Genomic DNA, 24,622 nt, shown 5'->3' with positions numbered 1-24,622 from the left:
TCACCGTGGGTGCCTCGGAGATCAACAGGCCAGCGATCTCGGAACTGCCTCTGGCTCTCGAATCTGCTTTTCGAGATTTCGATATTAACCGTCAGGACTGTTGCTTCTGCTGTTGATCGTGACTCTGCGTCTCGTCCTACCAAATAGGGGATTCTGGGACACCCATGGCTTCATCCTCCATGCTCGATTGCAGTTGAGTAAGGTATTCTTCAAGATGAAGGCGTTCTTGCCACGAATTGTGCCCACTGTCATAAAGCCACCACCGTGTTTAAGTCGTCGGTATTCAAAATGGTCATCCATTCAGAAAAGGCCATTCCACCAACGTCGACAAGCGACCAATTCCTCCATCAACGGCTCTCGGGCAAGGTTCGAGGTTGTCGATCATCAATATGATGCTGTCATAGTTGGTGCCGGGGGTGCCGGTCTGCGAGCTGCGGTTGGGCTTGCAGAGTCGGGACTCGACACCGCTGTCGTGACCAAATTGTTTCCCACCCGCTCCCATACGGTGGCGGCCCAAGGTGGCATCAATGCTGCACTGGGAAACATGACGGTGGATGACTGGAGATGGCATATGTACGACACCGTTAAGGGATCCGACTGGCTTGGGGATCAGGACGCGATCCATTATATGTGTCGGGAGGCACCAAGGGCAGTTCGCGAGCTTGAGGAATATGGTATGCCTTTCAGTCGAACCGACTCTGGCCTTATTTATCAACGGCCTCTTGGTGGTCAAAGCCTAAATTACGGGAAAGAGCAAGCATACAGGGTAAGTCCATCTGAGTATTTGAGGACATGTCAGCCACCCGCCCGCGAAGTGATCCTCGTACCATTATGTCGAGCTCTCAATGACGGAGAAGCTCCAATGAGTCCTCTTTCCTGTAAAGAAGATGCGCTAATGATTCTGGCTCCCTAGACTGCCTGTGTCGCGGATCGGACGGGCCACTCCATGCTTCATACCTTATATGGCCAGGCCCTGAGGCACAATTGTCAATTTCATATCGAGTGGTTCGCTCTGGACCTGATTATGGACGGTGGCAACTGCATAGGTCTGACTGCGATTGACATGGAAACAGGTACCTTGCACAGGATATTTGCAAGAAACACCCTCCTTGCTACTGGTGGATATGGTCGTGCTTACTTCTCAGCTACTTCCGCTCACACCTCGACTGGAGACGGCCTTGCAATGGCTGCGAGAGCTGGACTGCCTCTTCAAGACATGGAATTCATTCAGTTTCATCCCAGCGGAATTTATGGTGCTGGGGTGTTGATATCTGAGGGCGCCAGAGGCGAGGGGGGATATCTGCTTAACGGTCGAGGTGAACGTTTTATGGAGAGATATGCCCCTACAGCCAAAGACCTTGCCAGCCGTGATGTCGTAAGTAGGAGCATGAACATGGAAATAAGGGAAGGCCGTGGCTGCGGTCCAGATAAAGACCATATATATCTCCAGCTCTCCCACTTACCAAAAGAAGTTCTTATGGAAAGACTTCCAGGAATTGCAGAAACTGCAAGCATTTTCTCCGGTGTTGACATCACTCGGGAACCAATTCCAGTGATACCAACAGTCCATTACTGCATGGGTGGCATCCCCACTAATTGGAAAGGCCAAGTGCTTCGCGTTGATCCGGACTCTGGCTCTGAGCAGCCGGTCGAGGGACTCTACGCCGCAGGCGAAGTGGCGTGCGTCAGTGTTCACGGCAGCAATCGTCTTGGAGCCAACAGTCTCTTGGATATTGTGGTGTTCGGCCGAGCAGCAGCAGGGGACATCGCAGAGAACAACGAAATTGGAATGCCGGTCTTCAGAAACGGAGGCAGCATAACCCCTGAAATTGGGATCACCGGATTTGAAGACCTCGAGAAGTTCCGAACGTCAAATGGCACTAGACTCACGGCCGATTTACGGATGGAAATGCAGAGAGCCATGCAGACGGATGTCGCTGTGTTCAGGAACAAAGAGAGTCTTTCAGCAGGTGCACAGCGACTCAAAGAAGTCGAGGAAGCATTTGCAACGGATGTTTGCGTCAAAGACAAAAGCCTGATCTGGAACTCAGACCTTATCGAAACGTTGGAAATGCGCAACCTACTCACATGCGCGGCGCAAACTACGAAGAGTGCTCTGTTGAGGAAGGAGTCTAGGGGAAGCCATGCGCGGGAAGATTTCTCAGATCGAAATGATAAGGAGTTCATGAAGCACAGCCTGAGTTGGCAGCAGGACGTCGGCAAGGACATCCAGATAGGATACCGAGCAGTGACTATGCATACGCTGGATGAAGCTGAATGCAAGACAGTCCCTCCCGTGAAAAGATCTTACTAAAGGCTTCGTGGAAGCAGGCGAGTTACTATGACAAGCAAATAACAGAACGGTTTTGCTGTATATCTTAGTGAATGAAATGGTTTTTCCTTTTCATGGGAAGCGCAGCCTCAACCAAGCCTTCTTTACCTCTTTCTCCCAGAGAAGGGGACCTTGTTCTTTCCAAGTGATACCCGTTCCAAAGCTACAGCAAGTCATCCAGAGCTTGATTGGAATGTTCAAACCCAAGTTGAAGGAGTCAATGTCGTGCTCGAGCGACAGGGTTTCTCCAACCCGAATCGGAGAAGAGTATTCTCTTAATTAGTGGTTGCTCTATCCGATGATTAGCTTGATGGGATCAATGCATGAGAGGCTGACTCCTGAAGCTCGAGCCAGCCTCGGCGTCTAATAGCCTTTTTATTCCCAACAGGATGCCCAGAAAACGATCCGCCGTGAAATCAGCGATTGCATGACTTGGTCTGTGCGCTTGGAATCAAGTCCCCATTTGGGAGTACAGACTATTTTGTGATAGTGTCAAGCATGCGAAGCACAGGACAGCATTTGGCTTCTTCCACAACGCCAGCATCATCCATTTCAGGAGAAAACATGTGACAGCGTACCAGAATGCGGGTACAGGGGCGTACCATGGTTCATTGTGACATCGACCATCAACCAGGCGTTCGGATTCTGTCGGCTGCGCTCCTGGAGCAAAACAGTCCCGTGCCAATGGCACTCGACTGGCGCCGGTCTCGCTGTCAGCTGCTCAATTCAGCAATGCGTCGAAATAATGCCCCTTCAAGGCCTTCCCAGGGGACCCTCCGCGAATTTGCTTGTCATGGATGAATCTCGCCGACATAGAATTTGTCTGTCCATCAAGTCCGAAACGAGAACAGATGATTCGACAAGATGGCCTCAAAGACGAACGGCAGCATGAATGATTCTCTGAACTGACAGCTGCCGGCCAAACTGTCGGACTGGCCTTAGGTGAAACTCCGGGACATGGCTGGCGCTGTCATCCTCTGTATTGGGATCAGCTGTCAGCTGTCAAAACGAGCATAGACCCAGTGACAAGCGAGAGCCAAAAAAACACTCCTGCGCTCAACACCAATCAATATGGCGTACCAACCCTTCTTTAGAAGAACAGCATCGATCCCAGTGATTCCCATTGCAAAACATCGATTGAAAGTTCAAAACTTGCCTCCAAGGGGGGCATGTGGTTAATTGACATGAACAGTGCTAAAAGCGGACGCAAAGACCTGAATGGCATCCCCAATAACAGTACCGAGTTCCGGTTACGAGCACGAGTCCTCTAGATCCGCACGGATCAACTCAAACTCAATTTTGGAGCCCACTGACGTGCTTGATTGAGAGGACCCAGATACAACCAGCCTGTGGGCGTCCGGATATTGTTCCGCCTGTACCAGCCCACTGCCAACCTTGATCAGTGGTACCGACATTTATGTAGGACTTACATGGTTCAACCCGACAAGGTTCGCGACAGCCTTGAGCTCGGTGTCAGCCGCAAGCTCTTATTGAAGCGAGGCATTGCGCTCGCCGTGCCAATCATCAACGAACAATGTTACACACCTTAGCCGCAGTTTTAGGTACCATGTTAGCATCCTACAGAAAAGACGATGCCTGATTAACAGTTCTCGCCAGAAGGTCATTTGGAATGGTGCCGTCAACCCGCTCCTTGATTGGGACGGAGCGGGATAGTTCAAGTTAGGCGGAAGGCAGGTCGACGCGAGAGAGGCAATAATGTCGCATCCCTCAAAAGCAGGGACAAGAGATCCCATATCCTAGTTGCTAGCAAGGTACTACGATGGCTTTGGAAGCTGGTTCAGTAAAAGGTGAGGAGAGAAAAAGACTATCAACGAGTCCTTCGTAAGCTGTAATTAATTCTGGAGACTACTACCAGTGAAGATCATACCTGGCCTGACTCCCTAGATAGCTGCGTCTTCACCCGGTTTCAGATACCATTCAACCATAGACTACTCCGGACTCCGGACATACCTTAGCTCAATAGCTGCACTTGGAGAGCTACCAGAATAGACAAGCTCACAAGAAATACACAATTCCTCAATCGACTGGTGCACGCTTCGTTTTCCACTTAGGTCTACAGTATACAGAGGTGTACATCAAAAGTTGTGTACGCGCTAGTAGAGAATGACATAGCTTTCTAATGACACTATCATAATTTTGGAAGACATATTTAATTTTAATCGCGTTTCTACAGCAACACTCCCTAGAGATTCTCTTCAGCCCTAATAGATATCTAATAGTACTCAAAGTTAGCTTAAGTTAGGGGGACATCTTAGGGGGGATTAGGTATTCTATTCCCTAACAAAGCCTAACTAGCCTAGAATAAATAATCTGTCAGACTATATTACATAGTGAAATATTACTATAGCCCGGTATTTTAAAGCCTCTTACACAACTTTCAATGCAACACCTCCGTACTTCACTACTCCGTACTCATACCACTCCCTCGCCTGCGGTGAGCCAAGTCGGTGGACACCTCCGCCCCAAAATGGGGCCCAAATCTCAACCTCACTCAGCCTCGACTTGAAACAAAACCAGGCCCCCAAGAGGATCCATCTCCATCCCCATTTATATCCTCATCCATGATAAGGAAAGTCCACATCTCAACGCACAAGTGGCTCTCCATGGTCTCCGGCAGTACTCGTACAAGTTGTGGGCTTTTCTTCCCTGGTTCACATCAGTGGAGCCCGGTACTTCTTAGGGCGGACTCGGACTCGGTCGTTCCCAGGTGGAAGCAATCAAGCCAGTCCAGCGGCAAGCCATCCATGCAACGGTGCCGGATGTTTCAACCTGCTGGTACATACTGTACATACGATCCGATCAGTAGATCCTGCATCCGCCATTCTTATCCGCACCCTGGGATGGATGTAAGCTGTACGAGTAGCTCGTATATACGAGATTATCCGCGCTACCTCTCAACCAACTACCGAGCCCCGAGGGGCCTTGACATCCATCATGAATAATTGAACGTCCACCTGTGTGCTCCTTGCCGATAAATTACGCGGCAGACTCCTGGAATATGTACGACCCGTGAATGGAGAGATCCGGTCATGACAAACTCGCAGCGACGCGGAACGACGCGTCTCATGATTGCTTAAAAAGAAACATCGCAGTCGTGCCTGCCCGCCAAAAACTCATCGACGTCACGCGTCTCGGTCCTGGTGCCTGAAGCGACAAACTACCGTGCGGGGTGCGCTGCTCCTCTGCATCCCCGTCAGGTCAGGAATAAAAATACTGCACGAACGGAAGGGGATCCCGCAGACGCTTGAAGCCCCCGGGCCTTCGTTTTGACTTGGGCCGTTTCCACTACTCACAGCCCCCTAAAGGACCCACCAGGCACTTTTGGATCTGGATCTGTACACGGAGTAGGTAGTTGTCGGTTGGCTGTGGACTTGCCGCTGAATGCAGCTTTTGGGTAGCTGAGAATCTTCCCGAACGTCTCAAGATGGCGGAAAGGAGGGAGAGGATAGGACAGGCTGGTGGAGTTTTGCATACTGTAGGTCGGATGAGGGATTTTTCTACATACCCGTGCCGTGGGATCGAGCAGGGGAGGGAAGGGGGGTGACGGTACTGCGCCATCTCCCTTTGCCAGAGCCTTGCATGAGACCGGTATCTCTCTCTACCTGGCAAAAACAATCAGAGAAAAGCGTCTGCCCTCGCCTAGAATAATAATAGTCCCGATGAGGATCTAATGAGTCTTGGGACAGAGTAAGAGCCTCAGACGGGCTGATGGGTACATTGGCCTCTAATTAGTATGACCGGAGTATCTGCAAAAGGATAAGGGGTGTGTCAAGTTCTGTTCATGATTCTACTGTAGAATCACGAACAGAACCCAACAACTTAACTGCTACAGCTATACATAGATACTGGTAAAAACACTGGTCACGAACCAAATCCATCAAGTGTGTAATCTGCATTCTGCATTCGATTCTCATGTTACGAGTGTGAAGAGCGTGAACTGATAACTGATCCCACTGTGGACCAGAGTCGGTATGTCTACCCATGTTGCTTCTCGTCCGTGGTCCATTTCCTTCCTTCCGTTCCAACCCTCCTGCCAAACACATTTACCCAAAGACTCAAACCCTAGAATGATGCACAATGAAGTTGAAAAGCTATTTTCTGATTTTAACCCTTTTCACCCGACTCTTCCAAAGTCATGGCTTCATCTACTCTCGCTCGTCTAGAGCCAGAATCAAACACTTACAGCTGCTGATAAAGCTGTTCCACAAAACCGGAGACAGTAGATTCCACCTAGTAGAATGATGGGGCCGAGGCTTCAAGGATAGTCTGTTTGCGCCCAACCCGTGCCACAAGGACTCCTGGTTCTGTGTGTCCCATGCCCTAGGAGAAAAGGTTGGTGAATCCAACACCCGAGGAAAAAAAACACCCGCTGTTTCGCCGCAAGCACCGCGCAGACAGACCGTACACCCAGTGAGAACAGGCGGAGGGATAATTGCTGAATGGGTATGTTCATACTTGGTCGGTATCGTCGTTATCAAAGAGGACTCGCCAAAGACAGGCAAATTCAGAGGAATACCATCACATGAGTTACGCCTCATGGGGCTAGACCTCGGTTCCATTTGTTCTGTCTGGAGCCATCAGCTCGTTCGTAGATCATAGGTCCCCCAAAGGAAGGTTCATCCACATCATCACCATCACCGTTGTCTGGTTCAATCACTTGATTGGCACCGTCCGCACTGATGTCAGGGCTCCAGAACGTGGGGCCATACATCGAACCAAAACGTCGATTATCGGGGCGCTGACGATCCTTCAGTGATGCTTCGGCATCATAGCTACGGGAGCTGGCAGACCGTTTGGTTGGCTGACTGTCAGACAGCACATACAAAGGCCGAGGAAGGCTTCTTAGAGGTGCAAGTGTAGGACCATTGCTCTCCAGCTCAGTGGTGAATTTTGGTCGTGACGACTCTGCACGGATTGGTGACGAATGTGGCAAGGACATTGGTGCTGACATTTGGGTTGGAGTGAACGGTGATGAAAGCGGCGAGCCCTCTGTAGGCGGTCGAATCAATGAGCTTTGAGAAAATGTTGGTGGTGGCGGTGGCATAGCACTCGTAATTTGTGCAGGGTTGGGTAAACTAGGGCTGCCCAAAGGAATGCCAGTGATGGATGTTTGGCGACTTGGAATGATAGGTTGGCGATAGAGGCTTTCAACCGAAGCTCTCCGGGCATCAGCTTCAAACTTGAGATCAAGACTATTTCGGCTTGTGGAACGCGAGTGGTCCAAAGGTCGATATGAAGGTACTGGTGTATTTTGATAAGAGCCATGTGCATCTTCGACATCTCCATCGGTCTTCGCCGTTCGCTTCCTCTGGCGTATGTCTCGTCGAATCCTAACACGACAACCTTGCTCAGCAACCAATCTACTAAGATCGGTGCTCATATTGAGGCCTGGGAACTTCTTGGCACTGAAGACCTGAAAAGGAATTGATTGAACCTCCATGCGATTCGACATGCTCTCGTGGCGAACGGGGGCCGTGTATTTGGAGCTGCTGGGAGGTGGATGGACAAATGGTTTGCCTAGATCCGCATCTGCTTCGTGCTTGACGCCTTCGAACAGAGAAAATTTCAACCGGTACCAACCCTCATGTCTGACAGATAGGTCTGGGAAAATGAAGTATGCAGCAGGCTTAGGACGATCAAGATAGGCGGCACTAGCGACTGCAACACCTGTTAGAACCGGCGGGGCCTGGGGTGTATGCATCTTCCCATGTGCTATGGGGCGGGAGATTTCCAAGCTCGCATAGAGCATAAATGTGGCATCATAGGACATGGTAACATCAACTTCATTAGCGTACACTCTCAATTCAACCACAGGCGGAGGATCGACTGGTCTTCGGTCGGCCGATGCTAAAGATAAATGGTCAATGAAGGGGACGTCAGGGTATTATTGTCCACACATACATCGCAGTCCTGAACCACAAGCTCTTGCCTTTTCTGGCTGTTGAACCACCTCTAGCTTGTATTTGATCTCTCGACGATCGACAGTCCACCGCGAGTGCGAGGATCTTGTCTCATTGGTTGGCTGCGCCATATTGTACCAGATTCCTACAATTTCGTAGGAAACAATTGGAAGGTCGTCCAGGTACAATTGAGTGCAGCCTGGAACGTATAATTCTGGGAATGTAGGAGCCGCAGACGGTTTGGGCAGAATGAGCTGGTCTCCAACGAGATCCCTTATGCTAGGAAGTCGGCCTTGATCTCGGACCGAGGCTTTACCTTTGTCGAGGTTGGCAGGTGTCTCCTCAGACGAGTGCTCTGAACCTGGTTCTGGTTCAGCCATCTTCAAGCGAAGAGAGAGAGGTGGCATAGTAGCAAGACGAGGAAAACAGATATTCCAGGGGAAAGGATGTTGGGAGGTTCAAATGTGGCGGAGGAGAGAATATAAGCAAAGGGACAAAACAACCACGAAAGATTCGACTGAGCAAAACATCGTGAATGTATAAACGGGACCATTTCTCAAACATAGAGAGCAGCCATTTTCGAGTTGTATGGGGAGCAATAGTGGATTTGATGGCTGGAACCAAGGAAAGATAGAGACTAACCGGTGTTGACCCTTGGGTTCGACTATTCTGACTCGTTCAGAACTTGAGCTCCCAACCCGAAAAGTTTAGGGTTGCCGCAGTGCCGGGATCAGACAAGGCGAAGAGGAAAATGGTTGCCTTTTCCAAAAGACCCCAAGAGCAAAAACTGGTTCTATTAGACCACTTCTTTAAAACCCAAAAAAAGTCCTATTTTTGTTGGTCGCCGTGGAGCCCTGTAATTGGCTTGTGACCGGATTGTTGGAAGTTGCAGTCGTCTCCAATTGCCCACTGTTTGTTTCTGCGAGGGCAATTCAAGCGCAGGTGGTTGGAATCCGCGGACAAGATGGGATGACCAGAGGCTAATTCCAAAAATCGCAGTATGGGGTGTGAAGTCTGTTCAGATGCTGGGAGGACACAAGATGGATGATATGATGCAATTAGTGAGATATGTTTTCGTTGTTGATTTTTGTTGGTAGAAGAGACTTGGTAGAGGGATCTGCAGCGGAGACTGGACTGTGGACCTGGCTGAGAGTGGGAGAAGCCGTGAGTGGGTGGATGATAAAAAACAGTCTGGCGGACTAGAAGACAATAAGGAAGACGAGGATAACAAGAGTCAGACTGTGCTAAACCCTGGCGTTGAAGGGCAGCGACAGTGAGATAGAGAAGAGAGGAGGGAAAGGAAGCAAAGACGGCTGACAAGACCGAGAAGAGGATGAAGGCGAGCTGGGTGGTGCAGGTCGTAGGTAGTGGTCGAGGGGTGGTGGTGTCCGGAGTGGCAGACTGGCAGTACGAGGCACTGGCAGTGATGTGAGAGGAGCCGGAGTACCTCGCAGTCCTTGCAGCAGCAGTGCTCCGTAGCAGTGGGCGAACTGTCTTGGTGGCTCCTTGGGACTGCCGGGGGACCAGTTCCCCCCCAATCGTAGTCGCAGTCCCAGTCCCAGTTCCCAAATCCCAGATTCCACTCTGTCAGTGCCAGAACCAGCTCATGGGAGCAACCGAGACTGGGACTTTTGGGAGCACCAACCCACTAATTTCAATAATCAGACCCACTACCTTTGCGCGGATCCTCATTTTTTGCCAGGGACTAGGGGCGCTAATCACTCGCTAACCGATCTTAACCCAAGCGTGGCACCAACACCCTGGCTAAGGGATCCCCAAAGGCAGGCATCGGCGTGGGCCAGCCAGCCTAGCGCGGCAGACCCACCCCTCCCTATAATTTTGGCTAACTCTCCCCGGCTTAGGGTGCAAATGGTGCATGTTCGCTTAAACCTCCCCTCACTCTTGAGCTGGAACACGGGCCTCGGTGGCCTCAGCGGGCCCCCATTGGTCCCTAGTTTGCCTGCACGCCATGAACGGTTTGGGGCATCGTTGAAGTCATCGCCGTCAGCGATCTTGGCCGCGGTAATGGTCTTACCGCACAGACCCTCCACGACGATCATCCCCGGCTCTCTGAGCCCAGCCATTATGCTGCCCATACGGGACAAGGTTAGAGGGATCCCACTACGCTCGCCATCACAACGCTACGGGTCGGCATGTATTTTGTCGTAGGACCCAGTTCTCCTGCACGGCCCCAATAGGCCTTACTGCTAGTGACTTTCTCGGAGTAGTCTTCTCATTGTACGGAGTACTCGTTCGCCACACAACAGCTATTCAAGAGCCTCCTAGTTCGTACCCCGTAGTGTGACCAGAGAACATCGTCAGACTTGTAATGGAAGCCAATCTCGAAGACTCCGTGCTCCGTGGGCAGAAACAATCTGGAAGCTAAGAGCGTGGCAGCAACGTGTTTGATGAATTGATCTCTGATGCTCCAAGCGCCCACGAGTTGGCTCTAAGCGACTGTACCAGCTCTCGAGTCTCGACTTGTGCTAGTTCTCTTCGGACATGGTCCTGCCCCCTCCTGCCACTGCTGCCACTGCTGCCAGGCGAATATGGCTCCGTGGCCACCTGCACAGACATGCAGCCTCACCTGATTTGATTTTATTCGCCTTGCATCCCAAAATGCCCTATTTGTGCCTCGCACCAGGTGAGAGGTGTAAACACACACCTTGAATTCCAAACAGTAATGGCAAAGGTCTTTCCAGCCGGAACTGGCTCTTCTCGATGAGGAAACTAGCCTAAGTGCGCTCTCTCTCGATGCTGTGTTACAAAGTAGCCGAAATACGGTCGTATCTTGAACCTTTTCGCGTGTCACCGTCGCCGCTCACAAGCGTATCGAATAATGAAGTCAGTGCACCCACCCGCCTGGTGGCTGATACTGTGAGATTTCAAAGAGCGGTCGAATATCCCGTCTCCTACATGTGATGGTTTTGAGTTAGACCACGATACGGATAGGAACATCTATCAACCAGAATGACCAAGGAGAAAAAGTCGTGGACTCGTGGTGTCCTCTCTTAGACGGTGAGCGATCTCTACCCAGGGTGGCAAGCCTGTCTTGGCAGACGTTCGCCTAGGGACGAGCATGGTTGACAGGCTGTCCGACGGCCCAGGGACATGGGCGTGGAAGAGCAGTAAATTGCAGGGGCAAAACTGGAAAGCCAAGCACCAGGGTTGCAGTTTTTGGTAGACGAGAATGCATACGGGGTACGCTTGAGGGTGGTCCGGGCGGCCCTAGGCCAGGCTTTGTCCCAAACTCCCAGGACCTGCGGCCTACTGCGCAAAGCATTAGGGGCCCTTGGACCAAGACCGGGGCAGGTCGGTCATGTTTCCTGGTCCGGTACCCGAACTTTACAGTCTGCGAGGGTCAATCTGTTAGCAAAACCGCCGCTGACCAGAAGGTTTCGAGCATGACTCTGAACGACGCTTTCCTACGTCTGGTCGCAACGGTACCAGTGTCTTGCACGGAGCACGGAGTGGCTGGCCAACGGAGGAAATACTCTGAACCTGTCTCTAATCCAGTACGAGTAGTTCAGGGTAAACTGGGATCCTCGAAGCCCTCCGAGGCCTCAAATGTCAGCGTCGATGATTTTTCCCTGTTACATATCCTGATTGTGCTCGTAGATTCTTGCCAATGTCGGCGATGCATGCAAAGATAACCTGCGGACGAGCACCTCGTGCCTTGTACTCCGTCGCCCTGCAGTTCCAAGCTGCCAGTGGGGGATTTTTCATGAGTCGGAGGAATTGCCGGCGCTTCCCGTAAGTCATTAGCGGCCGTTGGGGTTCAACCAACCAGCCGTTCTCCTTGCGCTTCTAACGAAGCTAACAATGCAGCTAACGATACCGAGCTAGCCATATTACAGCACTAAGTACTAGCTAGCCGTAGCCAGCCGTGGGCTGCATTTGGAGCCGTCCCGGTGCGTGCATATCAGCTATGTCGAATTGAACAGTAGCTTGGTGACGAGTTGTTTAGTCTTGCAGAAGCGCGGATTTCATGATGCCTCGTCCTAGCCAACTTTCCCCAACCAGTGCGCGCCATTGCAAAGCCGCACGGTATGCCGGCCTGCTTTCAAGCATCCGAGTTCGCAAAGACTGCGTCAACCCTCTCGCTTAGAAGCAGCTTCGACGCTTTTACTTCCACAATCACAATCGATCGGCCATCAGCATACAGTTATCACATCGGCCGTGAAAGCCTATGGCAAAGTGGGTTTCAGTCGCCCCTCTAAATCCATGCTCGCTTTCGGTTTAGTGTACGACTTGTAAAATTGATTCCTGATGAACTTGTGGCTCAACCGCCCAAGACCAATCATGGAGAAGCTACGATTCTACGAGTAAGAGGCTCCTTTTTTCAGCAACGAAAAGCAACTCGGAGGAGCCAGCCTTGTGACCTTTCCGTTTTACTGGCAACATCCGTGATTGTACTTCGATATTGCGGAGTAATATGGATACTGTTTGTTCCATTGTTGGGCCGCGGGTGGGTGAAGGTAGCCTGGCCAAACTGGTACCTGCATTTCAACCTGCGGCTCCCTACACGTATCTCGCGAGTACCGACTCAAGAACATTTGAAGAGGCAGGCTCCACCGCCATCGATGACCTCCAGGAAAGAGGGGGTCCTCCTACTCCTAACATTTGTGCATAGCATGGACAACTGCTCGTAAGGACAAATCTAAACATCAGCCACCACGAATCTAGGCCCAAGATGTTGGTGTTGGGGATACCGTGCTGGTCCTGTCAGCCACACCTTCGAAAGCTACTCACACAACCAGGATTTCTGCGCAGTATTATTAGTGGTGTACGGAGGACGACGCACCAAGGGAGAAATGGGTCTTTTTGTCCTCTTGTCCCCCCATCCGGTTGGTTGGTCGGTTAGCCCGCCGCATGACACAAGAAGACTCTAGCGTCTCTGCTCATGGTGCATTCATTGGATCAGATATCTCCCACTATCCTCGATAGGCTGCCACGCATACAGACAAATCAAACATCACGAACACCCTTCTGGAAAACTTGCCCGAGTCCATGTCATGTCACAAAAGATTGCTTCACTGCCAGGTGCTTTGTGCACTTTATCAATTGATTGGATGTGAGCAGCTGTCTGCCTTCTTGATCATCCATTTGGAGCTTCCAGACAATAGTTGAACCAGGAGCATCTGATACAACTCTGTAAAGTTCGGTTCTCCAATGAAATCACCCTGTTCTCCTGTCAGTCAACATCCCTTCCTCTGTCAAGGGCCTTGAACCCTCGCTTCAGGCGCCAGGCGGGACACGGGATGGTTACATGAATTCACACATGCGGAAACTGCTTTGCACAACCTGTCATCCGGCTTGGTTGTGCGCGATTGCGCCCAATCCCAGAACACCACGAACGTGAGCATCGGAACAGGCTTGATGCACTCAGCCTCAAGGCTACGCAGGCTCAGGCTCAGGCTCGGGCTCAGAACACGATACGGGTATGGGTGTCAACCGTCATTTCGATTTCGGCTACTACGCATTCCAACCCGTCCACGCTATCCTGTCCCGCTTTGTGCCTATGTACTTCCGAAGATCAAGATTTATCTCGTTGGGTGACTCCGTACAAGTCGTCTGAGCAACAATTTGCCATGATCGGCTCCAATCAGTCGATGTCCCCACGGGATAAGTGGCAACAAAGCAACCTTTGGGCACAAGCGGGAAAGATAACTATCACAGGGCCTAGCTTTTGTACGACTGCAACAGCCTTACATGACCACCCCGGTGATCTGAACACAACTTCACGATCCGAGGGCCGCTGGTGTAAACAATCTGTCTCATGATCGAATCGAGGATGCTCGATGCACGATGGTCGGAATCAATCCGTGGTTTTGACTGCTCTAAGCCAACCGATTGAAATCCACGCAAATTGCCTCCGATCCACTTCACGGATGCGGCACATACCAGAAGAATGCAACCTGCACAATTGCACATGGCTATGAACATAATGACAGTGCTATCAACTGTTCACGCGTAGTGTTCGGCACCCGACCAGATTTTACTTACCCCTTGCGACGTGACGAAGAGCAGGGTCAAGACCCTGTCGAGAGAACAGTTGATTTTTAACAACTGCGGGTCGTATTGCTGAGTGAGGCTGTCAGCCTCTATCAACAGTTCACGTGTTTGACACAATCGTTCTAGACCGCTCTCCAACTTAAGCTCCGTATTTGGCAAACCAAGCCACCATCATTAAGTTTCAGATGTTTTGTTGAGATTCGTGTCACTCGATTGTAAGAAGAGTCGACGAGTCAATATTCCTCTGCTAAGTTTCCTGAACAATCATTCACTCTCACAGAAAGTGGCGTACAATCCAGTTCACCAGGGGGGCACCGGCTTTTTCCTGCAGAGCCGTCTGTGAGGGGGAAAACAAGCTTGTCGAATATGAGTTCTGACTGTGAATATGCAAGATGCAGCGCTAACACATCAACCCCATGTTTCGGGCTTCAAACACATCTACCGCCGTCGACCTCAAGGTTGACTCCTGTGATGAATTCTGCTTCATCGCTAGCAAGGTATGCCACGGCATTTGCAACGTCCTTGGGTGTACTGCCTCGACCCAAAGGTATGGTCGAAACAAAGCCCGCGCGGTTCTCCTCAGTGTCTGGCTTGCCAATGAACAAATGTGTCCTATGATGACTGTCAGCTCCTGTTGAAGATTCATCCACAGATCCTGCAGGAAGCCCAAGGGCCCTGTGAACTTACAATCCTGTGCTTCCCACAACTGGGCAAACCGCATTAAACCTGATCTTCTTTGGACCATATTCTACAGCCATCGTCTTCGTTGCATTGCTGACAGCTGCTTTAGAGCTATTATACCACGTGAGTCCGGGGCGCGGTCTGAGAGCTGCAGTTGAGGCGATCTGGATAAACACCCCCGGTCGATTGTTTTCAAGAAAGTAGGGCAACAGAACACTGGTTGAGAGATACACGCTTTTCACGTTGACATCAAAGACGAGATCGAAGTCTTCGTCGGTGACCGTCTCGGTTGGCTTGTTCTTGTACGTGGTTCCGGCATTATTGACGATGATGTCTATGCCCCCGAAAGTATCAACAGCCTTCTTCAGCAGCGACTCCCAGTCGCTGCGCTTCGCTGCATTGGCAACAAGATACTCGATACCGAGCGACGAAGCAACTTTGGAGGCGGCATCCTCGTTGAGATCGCTAATCAGGACTTTCGCCCCTTCCTGGACGAGTTTGGTTGCGATGCCTGTGCCAAAACCGCTGCCTCCACCGGTCACAATGGCTACTTTGCCCTCGAGACGGCCAACCATTTTGTCAAAAGGGACTTTTCAGCACTCGTCACTGCGTGAAACAAAAGTGAAGATTTGAAGGCAGAACATCAGAGATGGTCTGGAGTGGAAATATTGACAATGTCTTAATCTTGTCCTCCGAAACTCGGAGTGTGAGTAAAGTCAATGTTGCTCCTAGTCGCTGTAGTCCGCAAGCAATTCTCTTAGGAGGTCAGGATACTTTGAACCTCTTCTCCAGACCAGCCAAGTTGAATGATCTGGCTCACTCCGATGATGGACATGGAGGGGCGTCCCGAATATTCGAGCCGAGAGAAGGCCACCATAAGCGTAAATTCATCTCCAATAACCGACATCCCCGCTGCAGTCTCGTGCGGGGTCGGGTTTCTCGCCCTGTGGTATCTCTTGACGGATGCCCGTTCCGTCACAACAAAACAATCCGTGGCGAGCAGATGTTACATGGTCGACGGAAGATTCCGTTGAGGAAGACTACATCTCGTTGAAAAGAGAATTGACAGCAGTAGGATTCTAACATGATTGCTCCCAGATCCAGCCCGCTTTGCAAGGAAAGCGCACCGTTGGTGGAAACCATGAGATGTTCCCTTTCTCGAGGACGTAATAGATCCCCGCCGGTGACATCAGATCATTCATGAGTTAAGTCATTGCCATCGCATTCGATGCCGCCCCGGAACCATTTCTTTATTGTTGTCACTCCTTCCTGACAGATTAGGCCGAACAATTGAAAGCCTACCATGAGTCAGAGCCAGATAGTTGCTCCTTCCATCTCCAACGTGGCCTCCTGGGCTCTCAAGTTCAGCCCAACTGCATGGATCAAGTCATGGTTACTTTATCTCGGCATCGAAACTCATGTCAGAGGAACCGTCGAGCCTGAGTTCAAACCATTACATGGTATTTGCGAATATCTCCATGCTCTGCATATCTACACCGAAGAAGCAAGACGTGGTGGGGTTCGAACGGTTTCAGCACATCATTTCTGTTCGCACGTGAGCAAAGGTGAGTCAGCTGCACATGAGAGACAAGCAATCATTGAATGATGAATGACCGTCAAAAAGATCTGAGGCAGTGTTTGATCTATGACTCATGCCGACCTGATGCCCGTTTGATTGGTGTCGAGTATATGATCCCAAAAGCTCGCTACGCACAGTTAGACCCCGAGGAGCAGAAGCTATGGCACTCCCATGAATTTGAAGTCAAGTCAGGGATGCTAGTGCTCCCTTACCCGAGATCACACGGTCAAAACAAGCAGGCATGGGATGAACTGGAGACCAAGGCGATGGAAGAAGTCGTTGGGCTATATGGCAAACTCTACCACTTCTGGCAAGTTGACAAGGGGCACGAACTGCCCCTCGGTCAACCTACACTGATGGGTTCATTGACCGAGTCCATGCAATTGGATGTCGATCAGGAGATGGCATCGCGGAATCAGGAACAGGGAATTGACCAGGAGAGTAAGCGCAAGTTGAGAGAGCATATTCCACTTCCCGGGATCCTTGAACCGTCTGATGACTGGTGGAAGGAGGCGAAGAAGGAGAAGAGAGGTATCTATGCTCATTGACCAGTGGCTAGATTCACAGGTGGTATTTTCAGCCCTGGGGCATTGCCATCTCAGAATGTCCAGGAGGCACAAATTGAATGAGCCGTCTTTTGACAGGTAGAATTATTTATCGTTGATGGTGCCAATTAGAGAAAGTGACGTAGTATTCTTCTTTCCCCCCAACTTATTTTGACAACCCTCCACTTTAGCTGCAAGCCATAAGCGCAACCACTTAACATTATCTTGTATGACTCACGCGAAAGAGTCTACCCGTTTCCTCGACCTCCAGTAGGTTAAGATCCAGTGCCCGCAGGCAGGTCGGGACCAAAAATCGGGATCGGAGCAGCGCTCACCATTTGGGAATTCCATTCTTGACCCCTCCCCCCAGCCGAACTTCAGCGCCGGCCGACTCTACTTTACATCCTCAGCATGTTCAAGAAGAAGCCTCAGATAAAGAACCTCTCCCCACTGAGATCCTCCGATCGTAGGAAACTTGCCGATCAAATCGTTGCAGAGTACCGGGTGCATGTTCCAACGCTACAGGAAATTGACACAACAGCGTCGACGGCCGAGATCCAAGCCTCTGCTTCCTCTAGCACTCCCTCGCCTGCACTCACGCTGATACGGTCAAGCCTCGTTCCCGAGATATGTCTGTCAGCTCGATTCACCACACATGCTGGCGCAAGTGCTACCCTTGTTTCAGGAACGGTTTATGTTGGCGCTCATCCAGGCCATGAAGAGAGAATATTATGGATCCAATATGGCAAGGACTCAAAACTTTACCCGACAGTCTACACGCTATGGCATAATCCTGGATTGGTGCCTTTACTCCATACCCAGGATTTTGTGGTTGACAAGCTGCGGACTGGCGCAGATCTTATGACCCCGGGTCTTGTTGGCGGTCCACCGTGGCCTGAAGCCGCAAAACAAGGAGTGGTTGTGGCTGTCGCTGGGATCGAGAAGGATACTGTCCCTATCTGGGTAGGCACCTGTAAAATTGACATCTCTAGTCTGGGCAGGGTTCAAGGCGCAAAGGGTGCTGCCGTGGAAGGTGTGCACTGGGAGGGTGACGAGATCTGGAGTTGGAGCCAGACTGGAGTCGGAGGCAGACCTTCACCCGACAGCATTGAAGGTTGGGATAACAGAGCCGAAGAACTTGGGGAAGCGCTACAGAATCTGGACCTCGACGATGATGACGAAGACGAAACACAAGATCAAGGTGGTGTTGCAATAGCACCTTCGCAAAGCCAGACAGACAGCCTTAGGGCAGATGGATCAGCGACACAGGGAAATGCCTCGGATCCTGAACCCGAAAAAGATCCCACCACAAAGGAAGTGGACGATGCTTTTCTGGCTGCCTTTCTATATGCTCTGTACAACGCCAAGAAAAATGGGGAGCCACCGCATTATGGCATCGACTTTCCCATTCAGCCATCATTTCTGATCGCAAATATGATCCAGCCACATCTACGGTTCCAAAATCAACATTACAACATCAAAAAGACATCATGGAAAAACACGAAGAAATTTATCAAGCATTTGGACAAAGCCCGATTGGTTAAGTCGAAGGATAGGAACGGTGGCGAAACTGTAATCTTGGACGTCGATTTTCATGACGAAAAGATCAAGACATTCACACCATACAAACTACCCAAAACAAAAGTCCAAGAAGGCACGCATGGCAGCGGCGAGTCCCAGGCTGCTGCCAATGGCGGCGATCCGTCTTTAGGACAAAAGCTTGCGATTCAGACTATCTACCGGGCTTCTAGCAAGCTTGTCCCCGATCTTCTTCCCTCCAAAACCGCCTTCTACACAGCATCACAGATCTCCTCTTTTCTAAAAAAATACATTGAGAGCAACTCCAATCTGACGACTGGTGCATCGTCACCGCGTTTCATAAAACTCGATCCTTTCATCTCCAATAATATCCTCTCGTCTAACCCTTCCAGTGTCGACACCCGTGTCCTTGCGTTAGGCGAGATTGGCAAAGACGTTCTCTTGAAACGAATACTCGAAGACGACCATCTCGCCATACCTCATTGGCTGTTGCTGAGAAATGCCCAGACCTATGACCCAGAACACCCCGACCCTGGCCTCAAACCGAAATCTGGCCCATCGCCTCACGTGAATCTAACGATCGAGAAACGCACAGGGACAAAACTTGTTACGAAGATCTCCGGTCTGGAGCTGTTTGGCATAAACCCCCACATTCTGGGCCCTGAGTTGCAGAAGAAATGTGCCGGAAGTGCTAGTGTAGGACAGCATGTGGGTGGGAAACCTGGGATGATGGAGATTTTGGTACAAGGCGATCAGAGGGATGTGGTAGAGAAGGAAATGGCGAGAAGGGGTGTTGATAGGAGGTGGATCGTAGTGGACGATAAGACGAAGAAGAAAAAGAAGTGATGAATGGCATCCATCATGACATCAATTGTTCAAAGGCCTAGTCAGAAGAAAGACGGACTATGAACCCGTACATCCAACATGCCTTTTCTCGATTATGGTCAATCTAGTCGTGTACTCCGCGGTTCGTGATATAGGGTGAAGTATATCGACCGATCGACCTGGTGATGTCAATCGCATATTCAACCTTGCTGCCGCCGAGACTCCACGCCGTCAATCACTCTAACTCTCACATTCATATGGTGTAAACCCACAGACCACATACACCTTCACGGCACCTCGATCCTAGCGGTCTCTATCTTTGTCGGTTTGTCTGCGCACCCGATAGGTCGTTCATAACCCAGCCATCCAATTTCGCTCGACGCCGCCGAGCCGAAACCATAAACCTGGCAACTTTTGCTCTAGCACACGCACTTCGTCGCTTGGAGGAAGAGCGAAAGCTCCGATCAGGAGAGATGGGGGACTTACAATTTGCGAAACAATTCCTGAACACGCTGGACGGGAAACCCACCAAGTACCAACCCGACCATGTCTTTGACCCCAAGACTTTCCAACTACGAGTTCCCGTAAGTCCAGCTGCGTGTCCTGTTCCTAGGACAAATGTGAGAAAGTCCTGACGACAAGTTTAACTAGTACACATTGCCGAAACTTTCCAATCCTCCTCACCCATCTCCACCAAAGAAGACACCTTCAGCCGCCCCAGCGCCAGGCTCCGAAGCCGCCGCACCCACAGTTTCCATAACGCTGAAATCTGCTCGGAATCCAAATATGACACTAGAGTTACCTTCGTTAAACCCCGAAACTACTACCATCCAGTCATTGAAAGAGCAAATACAGTCACACTTAGGTGGACCGTCAGTCGTGGGCATAGACAAGGTTAAAATCCTTATGAACAAGAAACCGGTCCCGCCCTCGAAGAAAACCGTCTCAGATGCATGGGACAATAAGCCTGCGGGACACAATATCGAGTTCGGCGTCATGATCATGGGTGGGGCCCCAGATCCGCCGACCCAGCAACCTCCCACAGTGCCGGCATCGGCCACAGGCACGGAGCTAGAGAAGGCGACGCCTATGGAAGGAGTGGAGGCTACGAGAACAGCTTCAGAGCCCGTGCAGCCTGGTGTAGAAAGCGGTGCCTCGGTGCTTGAATCCGCTGCGTTCTGGGATGACTTACAAGGGTTCTTGGAGCAGAGGATACGGGACCAGAGTGAGGCGCAGGCATTGCGGGGAATATTTGAGAAAGCATGGAGAAGTGCGAATTCGGCTCCTTGAGTCACCTTATGTTTTAAAACTGCACAGATGGCTGGTACGTATGACTACCAGGGACACGCACTACACTCAGGGCCCCTTTCTTGCTGGCCGCAAACTCTAGCAGTAATCTGGCGAGATGATAAGGCATTGCGATGTTTCCTACGATCGTTAAGATCGAGTCGCCATCTATTTAAGCGAGACAGGGTCGTTTGTTCCGAGTACCAATGAAAACGATCCATAATGTTGACTTCAGATCCCCCGTTTAAGAAGACAACGACTATGGCCGACCCAGGACATGTCTTGTTGCCGGAAGCCTACGACTTCACACCCAGAAAGCGAGCACAGAATGTCTCGGAGACGGCCCGTTCCAAGAAGCCCAAAGGATCCAGTCAGGAAAGATTTGCCAGACCATGAAACAGACGGCCTATGTGTCATACCTCTCGGACATCTTATGGGGGCTGCTCGTAGGCATCGCATGCAAATCAGTTACTATACTTGTTCGTATCTGGCGTGTCACGTGACCAATCTTTTGGCGAGGCTGGGGCTGGCCAGGGGTGGCTCACGTGCTAAGCCAAATGCGGCCTAGGGTCACTTCTAATTACAAAGCAGATGCACACGGGCTATGTATGATCTAAACAACAACATGAAATATTCCTGCAGGCCTTTTTCCATGAATAAAGCCTGTGATGAAGGAAAGAGGCCTTGTAACATCATTGTTATGTCGGTTGATGCAAACACAGAGCAAACGTATGTTGGAATCATCCACAACAGGACTGGGCATGTACTCAAGGAGGCATGATGCCACGCCTGAGGTAGAATGTACAGGCATGGAAATAAGCCTTCTTATGTCTATGTAGGAATGGCTCCTTCGACTAGAAGCAATCAGTTGTGCGCAGGATCTCAATCCAGGAATTGCCTCTGACAGGTTCCCCCTCGTTCCTGGCTTCCTCATCATGATCACCGTTAACTAAATGTCTCTATGCTGCACTGGTACGTCTTGTTCAAGAATGGATGCGAGCAGCATCAACAGGCCACGAATTTTTCTCTGACGGAATCCATGAGCAGTGAGTTTTTTGCCATGCCTTCATTTTGCAACAGCAACGATGTAACTTGCCGCGCATTCACGCGCGGCAACTGCTTGAAACACTCCATGCACTGCCTGTAGGACTTCCCAGCCATGGCGCTGCGGCGCTGTTTGAATCGCACGAATTTTCGTCGCAACGTGTCCTTCGCGCATCGAATTTGTACCTTTGTCAATGTTCCCTTGTGCTGCTTCGCGACAGAAAGTCCACAGTGATTTGTCGCACGAGGCGCGTGTAGGTATGGGAGCGCTTGTCGGTTTTGTCATGAGATGGAGACGGACGCGAATGTTCCATCTGCGTCATCTGCCCAGGGGACTAAATCGTCTCAGCCTTGCAGGTATCATCTTCGAGGCTCGTGCAAGCGAAGCGCAGCATGCTTCTATGCACACCCTAAGACGGCAGCCTCGCCCGCGGGACTTCTTGATGCTTCTGGAGGTGGACTTGAATCTCAAGGGGATGGTAAAGTCCATCGACTGGCCTTGGGTTTCCGCGCAGGAGCTCCATGCAGATATCATTCTCGATCCGGAGGTTGCAGAACCCTAACTACCCATACTTGCACACAGCAAGTAGTGCGAAAGGGAAAGAGCTTGTTCGTCCAGGGACTGGAGATATTGAAGGCGAGGTAAATATAACGTACTACGGTGGCTTCTCACCTGGAAACAAAATCCTGACACTGTGTTGGCAGGGCCAAGTTTTTATCGTCGACGACGATTTACACTCGAGAGCTGTTAGGCGGCTCCGTCTCCTTCAACGAGTTTGGCAAAGTCAAGAAGGTCTCGCTTCCAACAGACTTCTCTATGGCGTTCATCATAGGACTTCCCGCCAGAAACACCGCTGGAGCTGTTATAGAAGTTCTGCAATGGTTTGGTTTGTGGAAGCCTGTCGAAAGTATCCGCGTTTTCCAGCATCCCAAGTCGCACACGGTCAACGCAACCGTGAAGGTGGAAGACCCATCTTTTGCCAAAAAATTCGAGGCTCGGGTCAAATCAGCACAACTGCCAATTACCGCAACTCAAGTCCCTGTCGATAACAGACGTGCCGATTGTTGAAAGCTCCACATCTCGTGGCAGAGGCACAACCCGACTCGAACCGTTTCATACCATTTCGGCAACGGCAAGTCAGCGCGGAGATACGCTGAAAGCTACCATGAGGGCAGGTCGATAGCTATGGATGGATGGATCCAATCAATTACTATCAGTATGACGAGTCCCGGCGGGCCATTGTCCTGGTCCGTCGTTCTGAGCGGAGTGCCTACTGAGGCAACGAAGCCACAATTGAGGAGAGGAATGCAGCGATCTCTGAACTCCAGACCAGATAATCGACCACCAATCATCGAATTAGGACATGTGATCTACCCAGCGGCAGACAACAAAGTTGATCAGAAAATCCGCGCACTTTGGAGAGACAGGGCCGGATCCCGAACCTCGATCTGGTCCTCGGATTCAAAGGCCAACAAGTCCGGACTACAGCAGAGTTTCAGCATTAAGAAGACGCCGGATCTGCGTGTTCGCTCAGTGCAACGCTGCTTGAAATTCTAGAGAAATGGGAAATGATTGTCGCCATGGTCCATTCGGTCAAATTGGAGGTTTCGACGACGCTCTACAGCATCTTGAAGGAAGGTGTGGAGCAAGAACGAATGAGTTGGGCAGATCATGGCGTGGATATTGGCCTTTGACGATCGTGATTGTGGCCGAAAACATTGAGGGTCAGTGAAGAGAAGGCCGCATAGGTGGCCAAAGCACGTATCGCGCTGGAGAATCTCTTCCGAGAGGTTGTGCTAATGGACTGACACAAGGCGATGTGGGCTCCCGTGCTACTGGACGGAAAGAGCGGCACAGCGAAACAACTCAAAGTCATCGTGGAGCTATTAAGATCGTCATCATCAAAGACACGACCAAGCGCTAGCTGCGTTTCCAAGGACCCCGCGAAAGGTTCGAGCAGGTCTGTCAGATGGCTTGGAGCGCGGTATAGATTTCCTCCAAAGAAGATGCCGCCGAAGCCGACATGGACATCGTCAGAAGCCAAAGCGACGTGAAAGCAACAGCGGCGCGCCGTCATGGGAAGATTGGTCCCGACCAAACAGAGAGTATCCTATCTGCCTCTGTCCGGCCGAAGACGAGATTCGCACATCCCGCCAGCATACTTACTGCCTCGAATGCTTCGAGGACTGCTGTCGATCCGCCGCATCCACCAGTGGGAGCAGGTTCGAGGTCAAATGCCAGGACGCCGGTGGGGCATGCCCTACGGTTTTCACTCTTGGTGAACTGACGAATCACCTCTCGTCGTTGGTATTCGAAAGTGTGCCGAAGTCATCTTTCGAAGAGTATGTTGCACGACACCCCGAGTCTCTTCATTACGGTCCTACGCCTGGTTGCGGCTACGTCTACCGATGCACCACCAACCAAACAGAGCGGTTCGAGAGAGGATTGGCAGAAACCAGCTTAAGCGTAAACCTGCCCGAACTGCCTGACGCCAACCTATACCTCATGCCACGTAGTCCACGGGAAGTACACCTGTGCAGAATACAGAGACATGATGGATGTTGGGGGAAGGGGGGGGGTTTTCAGGGAACTCAAGCGGGAGCTGAAGATCCAAAGCTGCTTCAAGTGCTCAACCCCGTTGGAGAAGGCAGCTGGTTGCAAACATATGACCTGCGGTAGTTGCAAGACTCATATATGCTGGGTATGTCTCGCCTTTTTTGAGAATAGTGTGCCTTGTTACGAGCATTTGCAACGAGAGCATGGTGGCCACGGTGGCGAGATGGTAGGTCTTGGTGATGATGATGGTGATGATGATGGTGATGATGATGGTGATGATGATGGTGATGATGATGG

The 24,622-nt window shown here is 51.0% G+C and overlaps 6 protein-coding genes across 6 annotated transcripts; 4 read left to right on the top strand and 2 right to left on the bottom strand.

The window, feature by feature from the left end:
- Window positions 1-214: 214 nt before the first annotated feature.
- A1O9_09365 (succinate dehydrogenase (ubiquinone) flavoprotein subunit) lies at window positions 215-2,314 on the top strand (the record flags this gene model as incomplete). Its single annotated transcript, XM_013402058.1, has 2 exons — window positions 215-766; window positions 914-2,314. 2 exons carry the CDS (start codon window positions 215-217, stop codon window positions 2,312-2,314), a joined length of 1,953 nt encoding a protein of 650 aa, XP_013257512.1.
- Window positions 2,315-6,887: 4,573 nt separating this feature from the next.
- A1O9_09364 (uncharacterized protein) lies at window positions 6,888-8,384 on the bottom strand (the record flags this gene model as incomplete). The annotated part of the gene is made up of 2 exons (XM_013402057.1): window positions 6,888-8,200; window positions 8,255-8,384. 2 exons carry the CDS (start codon window positions 8,382-8,384, stop codon window positions 6,888-6,890), a joined length of 1,443 nt encoding a protein of 480 aa, XP_013257511.1.
- Window positions 8,385-14,696: 6,312 nt separating this feature from the next.
- Window positions 14,697-15,524, bottom strand: A1O9_09363 (3-oxoacyl-[acyl-carrier protein] reductase; the record flags this gene model as incomplete). The annotated part of the gene is made up of 2 exons (XM_013402056.1): window positions 14,697-14,880; window positions 14,956-15,524. The coding sequence occupies 2 exons, from the start codon at window positions 15,522-15,524 to the stop codon at window positions 14,697-14,699; spliced, it is 753 nt and encodes a 250-aa protein (XP_013257510.1).
- A 728-nt stretch (window positions 15,525-16,252) lies between these two features.
- A1O9_09362 (uncharacterized protein) lies at window positions 16,253-17,076 on the top strand (the record flags this gene model as incomplete). The annotated part of the gene is made up of 2 exons (XM_013402055.1): window positions 16,253-16,514; window positions 16,574-17,076. 2 exons carry the CDS (start codon window positions 16,253-16,255, stop codon window positions 17,074-17,076), a joined length of 765 nt encoding a protein of 254 aa, XP_013257509.1.
- A 408-nt stretch (window positions 17,077-17,484) lies between these two features.
- Window positions 17,485-19,458, top strand: A1O9_09361 (uncharacterized protein; the record flags this gene model as incomplete). The annotated part of the gene is made up of 1 exon (XM_013402054.1): window positions 17,485-19,458. The coding sequence occupies one exon, from the start codon at window positions 17,485-17,487 to the stop codon at window positions 19,456-19,458; it is 1,974 nt and encodes a 657-aa protein (XP_013257508.1).
- A 452-nt stretch (window positions 19,459-19,910) lies between these two features.
- On the top strand, window positions 19,911-20,727 carry A1O9_09360 (uncharacterized protein; the record flags this gene model as incomplete). The annotated part of the gene is made up of 2 exons (XM_013402053.1): window positions 19,911-20,021; window positions 20,089-20,727. The coding sequence occupies 2 exons, from the start codon at window positions 19,911-19,913 to the stop codon at window positions 20,725-20,727; spliced, it is 750 nt and encodes a 249-aa protein (XP_013257507.1).
- Between the last annotated feature and the right edge of the window lie 3,895 nt (window positions 20,728-24,622).

Source organism: Exophiala aquamarina (assembly GCF_000709125.1).
Source record: "Exophiala aquamarina CBS 119918 chromosome Unknown aczIA-supercont1.9, whole genome shotgun sequence".
In the NCBI taxonomy this organism is placed as follows: Eukaryota; Fungi; Ascomycota; class Eurotiomycetes; order Chaetothyriales; family Herpotrichiellaceae; genus Exophiala; species Exophiala aquamarina.
The sequence above is the reverse complement of the archived record's forward strand: the minus strand, read 5'-3'. Positions and strand labels throughout refer to the sequence as shown.